The sequence below is a fragment of the Theobroma umbraticum genome, unplaced genomic scaffold, assembly GCF_002168275.2.
Source record: "Theobroma umbraticum cultivar Fairchild unplaced genomic scaffold, ASM216827v3 scaffold_44.0, whole genome shotgun sequence".
Lineage (NCBI taxonomy): Eukaryota > Viridiplantae > Streptophyta > Magnoliopsida > Malvales > Malvaceae > Theobroma > Theobroma umbraticum.
This window is the reverse complement of record NW_018397255.1, coordinates 48,280-53,120: the sequence shown is the minus strand read 5'-3', so window position 1 is coordinate 53,120 and position 4,841 is coordinate 48,280. Positions and strand designations below refer to the sequence as shown.

At 35.0% G+C, this 4,841-nt stretch overlaps 1 protein-coding gene across 2 annotated transcripts; it reads right to left on the bottom strand.

Moving 5' to 3' along the window:
- Window positions 1-558: 558 nt before the first annotated feature.
- DGAT2 (diacylglycerol acyltransferase family) lies at window positions 559-4,476 on the bottom strand. 2 transcript variants are annotated; one of them, XM_021418078.2, is made up of 9 exons: window positions 3,986-4,476; window positions 3,814-3,888; window positions 3,620-3,705; window positions 3,169-3,275; window positions 2,917-3,072; window positions 2,634-2,720; window positions 2,216-2,313; window positions 1,399-1,486; window positions 559-973 (listed from the first exon to the last, which is right to left on the bottom strand). In XM_021418078.2, exons 1-9 carry the CDS (start codon window positions 4,153-4,155, stop codon window positions 872-874), a joined length of 969 nt encoding a protein of 322 aa, XP_021273753.1. In that variant the 5' UTR covers window positions 4,156-4,476; the 3' UTR covers window positions 559-871. The 2 variants fall into 2 exon arrangements, with proteins under 2 accessions (XP_021273753.1, XP_021273754.1); XM_021418079.2 differs by having other exon boundaries at window positions 3,620-3,681.
- Between the last annotated feature and the right edge of the window lie 365 nt (window positions 4,477-4,841).

The window sequence follows — 4,841 nt, the reverse complement described above, 5'->3', positions numbered from 1 at the left end:
TTGGTCACAGAGGAATGCTTCTTTGCCAGCTCAAGTGACACTGTTATGCTAAAATTCTGAAACCAAACTTGATGTGTACGTGAGCTTTAAATTGTCTATTGATTGTGCCTTTGCCTACTGCTTTTGCTTTCATTCTTCATGATATGGCAATTTATTTGTTCATTGTTTGTTTATCTGACTAATTTTTCACACAATGGGATGGACGTGGATCTTTGCCAAAAAGGGACAGCTGCATTCATGAATTGGTTCAGGATCTGCATTAATAGGTAAAGATTTGGCCATAAAATTGTTTTCCTATAGATAACATTCTGCTTTGACTCTGCTCTCAAATTGGCATACCTCAGATCAGGCGTTCAAAAAGACATTAAGGTGCCAAAACGGCTTCCAAAGGACTGCAAGTTTTTTTTTTTTGGTAAATGCTATGATTTCATTTAACCAAAGAAAGCAGCCAACCTGCTACAGACATGAAAACTTCAAGGATGTTCATGTTTTGAGTTGCCTGCGAAATTAAACTAATTATATAGATCAATATCATAAACATACAAAACAATAAAGGCCTAGTCAGAAACATAGCATACCACTGATAACATACATATCATGAACATACAAAACTAGAGGCCTAGTCAGAAACATAGCATATCCACTGATAACATCTTTATAAGTAATACTTGAATCATAATAGCACAACTATTGATGCTATTGAGGCTAGTAAGAATTGAATATACGTATGTAGCGATGAGCTCTATTAATCAAATATCTCCTGGCTTTTTTGTCCTCACATTCCAATTGAATAGACCATACAGGCAAGAAATTGGGACATGAACGGACATGATTTAAGTGCAAAGAAGACCCAACCCAAACTAAGTTCAGATCAAAGAATCTTTAATGGAAGATCAGCAAACCCAACATGAGCTTTGTGTCTGTCAAAGAGATGTTGAAGTGCTTCGACAAATTGACTATGTACTTCAATGACCTGTGAAACAGAGGTGTTAATGCATGTGTGGTTATAAACAACTAATACAAAGTCATAGTTTCACAAGAACAAACTCGTAGGGTTTTAAGCTTCTAAATATAGATCTGTCAATGAGCGTTTCAGGTTTTAAGCTATGAAAGTAGTTTTGTTCACTGTATCTGAGTATTATATTGTAAGAAGCAAGTCCACGACCATGGAGCGTTTTGTAGCTTGAGACCATAAATTTGTTTCAGTGATTAATATAGAAAGTAGCCATCAAAATTTTCATTGGCGAGTTTTCTTTTCTCCTTTTACATGCTGAATCCTTATTCTTTAACATCATTACTAAGTAAAGGCAACAGGCATTTGCAACAGTAATAGAAATTTCTACCTAGGGGAGATTATAACACAAAGCCACTATGAAAACCATACAGGAGTATCAATACCTCTTCGACAGTGGGTTGTGGATTTTTCTTCACGTCAATAGGTTTACCCACCACCACATGCATTGGATGTTGATAGGGTAAAGGAGATCTGCAAAAGAGATTTACAGTTACATATTTCAAACAGCACCAGATAAATACATAGCACTTTTTCCAAGATTTATAATTGTAAACACAGAATTGTTATGTAAATAATGCAAACATAGAACATTTATTAGTAGTTTTCTTTTCTTTTCCTCCTCTTTTCCAGCTTTTGTATTGTCCTGAGACTAATCAAGAAGACGCCATCAATTTCCCTCAAGCTTCACAACCACTTACATACAAACCACAGAAACTCATTTTCGTTTAATTAATTTCTTATCAAAATACATTGCCAAGGTCATACAACAGAAGGGAACCGTCTCTCATTCTTTTACCTTCTCCCACTTGCCTGACTTGAATTGAAGATACTCTATCTTCCTTAAAAAGGGATGATTTTCTAGGAAGCTTACCCTCAAAAATAATCCACTTAAATCATAACAAAGACTCGTCACTTACTATTTCTTCCATTTTCTATTTACATACTGCAAAGGTTTCAATATATTAAACACAGTGGTAAATGAAATTTTGCCAGCAAAACATTGCATTTTCTCAAGAAATATTATAATTTGTTGCCAAAAAGTTTGTTGACATTTTGGACTGCCCAAGATTCATCAACAAGGATTCAAGAGTAACTGAAAATATATTATTGAAGTATTTTTAAATCAAAGAATGTGCTAAAAACACAAAAACAAAAAGGTTAATATATAGCATACAAGAGAACTTGTAACGTTATGCATACCCAAAAATTCCCCAAAAGAATATAGGAGTGAACTTGATAGCTCTGGAAAATTGCAGGTAGAACTTCCCACCTGGTTTCCACCACTTGTAGATATGAGACTGAAGCACAAGGACAAAGAAAGGAAATTTGATTCAGGTGAGGTAGAAAGTGAAAGTTGTTAAAATGAAAATAACAAACAAGATATAAAAGTAACACAAAAAATGACAAGTTTTTGAGGGTTGGATCAAGTTACAAACTACAAGGCCACACCACAGTTGCAAACTGATCCTATAGTTGCATGCTTTTACACTAGAATGGTATTTCAGCTAGAAAGCGTTAAATATATTTAGAATTATATGGTAGAAATGCTACGATTAATGAATTTTGAAGATGAGCAAAAAATGGGGTTGGAGAAAAGAAAGAGAAAAGCAGAACATACCTGACCAAAGCAGAAAACTGGGACCAGAGGACTGCCCATTTCCATGGCTATGCGGACAAATCCTCTTCGTGCTCTAAGGAATGCAATCTGTAAGGCAAACCAAGCATTGTTAAGTTGCTAAGACAAATTGATAAAGAAGAACCTCAAGGCAAAAACAAGAAGTCCATGTATGTTTTAGGTGTTGGAGAAAAATGTGGAGAATAAACAACTTATCTTGGAAGAACTGAAACCTCCTACCTTAACTAAGAAGTATGAAATAAGAATAGAGTCAGAAGAAGGAAACCTCAGAACCAGGCTCCATGTGGAATGTCTCCTGCACTCCACCAGGCACTATAATACAACTATAACCAGCATCCAATAGGGAAGAAAAATTTTTCTTTGTTGCTGGTGTGAGACCCAACCATGTCCATACATGCCTCAAAAATGGAGTGTAGAACACCTAATCATTCATCCATATGCATTACGGCAGAATGAGATTCAAATCACGGGGCGTGAAATGTGCAGGATATGACAGTTTAGGGGTGAAAGGTCTTACAGCGCTGCTTGCAAGGACTTTTATTTTTGGAAGAGGCATGAAACCTGTCAGGTCAGCGAGCGCAACAACTCCAATCGGCAAAACTGAATGTGGCTCATAGCCAAAAACTGAAACATTTCACAAGCTAAGATTTTATTAATTGCTACAAACTTTGGGGCTTTTCCCTGTAGCACCTTTTTTATAACAAAAAAGATAAAAACAGGGAAACTAAAGGAAGCTAAGAAGTAGAAGAAATTGATAAAATAACAACCACTTTCTTGAGCATCCCATCGGCAAATATGTTTCCGATGAAATTGATGTCAGCGGCGAATACAAGGCAGACAAGGATGTTTGCTGTATAATGCATCTAGAATACAAGCAGAGTCCCTTCTAAGGGACAAGACTGAACTAATGTGGAGGGGGGCATAATTCACAATTTGAATAAAATTAAAAGAGAAAGAAGGAATCAGACCGTAAGCGCGATCAGGATGGAAGGCGTGAATGTCCTCAACGTGGAGAGTGATGGGAAAATAACTGCAAGCATGTTTACATATATAGCTGCCCATTGCGATTTTTTGTTAAGAAGGAATAGGCAATTAAAATTGAAGTACTCTTATCACATCATATCATCTATTTAGTAGGAGTATTAAGAGGAAGAAGTCGAACCTGGACAACCTCCGGCCAAATTTACTGTAAGGATCGATAGGAAGAATCATGAAAAGCAAAAGCAACCCAAACACCCTGGGAAGAAAGAAATAAATGAATTTGCGCATTTAAATTCTTTTTCCTGAAAAAAAAAATCACTACTATTGCAAAGAAAAAGAGAAAGAGGACAAACACAAGGAATTTGGAAAAAGGAAGGAACAGAAAGGAGAAAAGGAGCAGGATGGCGTTGAAATGAATAGCTCCAAGCCATATCCCCATAGCTAATAGGGCGTGCATCGTGTTGGAGGGGAATTCATGTCTTCCACTGAATTCCCGATATCCAGTTGCCTTTCTCTCCTCCATTTCTTCCCCCGTTGTCCAACGCCTCGTTCCAATCGCCACCTATTTCAACTGCAGCTACCTTTGGATGGTTAACTATTACTCCGGTAAATCACAAATTCCACGACACTTCACTCCTCTTTCTTCCCTCCACTTTACTACTAATTTATTTCTAGATTGTTGAAACTTGAAAGCTTTTGCTAGTAGACTACCCAAGTTTATTCGATTCAATAAATACTGTAAGTTACATTTACAATATACAATCAAATAAAATCGATTTGTGAACCGCCATCAGCGTCTACCGTCAACGATCGCATCAAATGCTCTGTCATTGTTAAACTCCCGCATTTGATTGCATATCCTTTTATACATTTAATAATGACTTTTTATACTTTTTTTAATTTTTATGTAAATATTGACATTTATGTCATTTAGAGCAGGTTTGGTTTGTTTTTTTTTTAACTTAAAAATTAGTATAAAATTTTTATAAAAAATAATAATTTTTAAAATTAAGTTAAAATTATTAGATAAATTTATTTTTTATAAGTTTTTTTTATAAATAAACTGTTTAACAAAATAACATATATATATTTTAATTTTGATTAAAAGTACTACAAACGGTATTTAATAAATCAAGTAAAAAAGTTGAATCAAATAAAAGAAAGATAAATGTGAAAAAAACATTTGTTATTATTTTGTATAAATTGACT

Coding starts and splice junctions, on each gene's coding strand:
- DGAT2 (XM_021418078.2), bottom strand. CDS start 4,155: ATGGAGGAGAGAAAGGCAACTGGATATCGGGAATTCAGTGGAAGACAT. Junction 3,889..3,985: donor CCTTTTTCCAAATTCCTTGT/GTTTGTCCTCTT, acceptor CTTTCTTCCCAG/GGTGTTTGGGTTGCTTTTGC. Junction 1,487..2,215: donor TTCTTTTGGGGAATTTTTGG/GTATGCATAACG, acceptor TCTCTTTTGCAG/ATCTCCTTTACCCTATCAAC.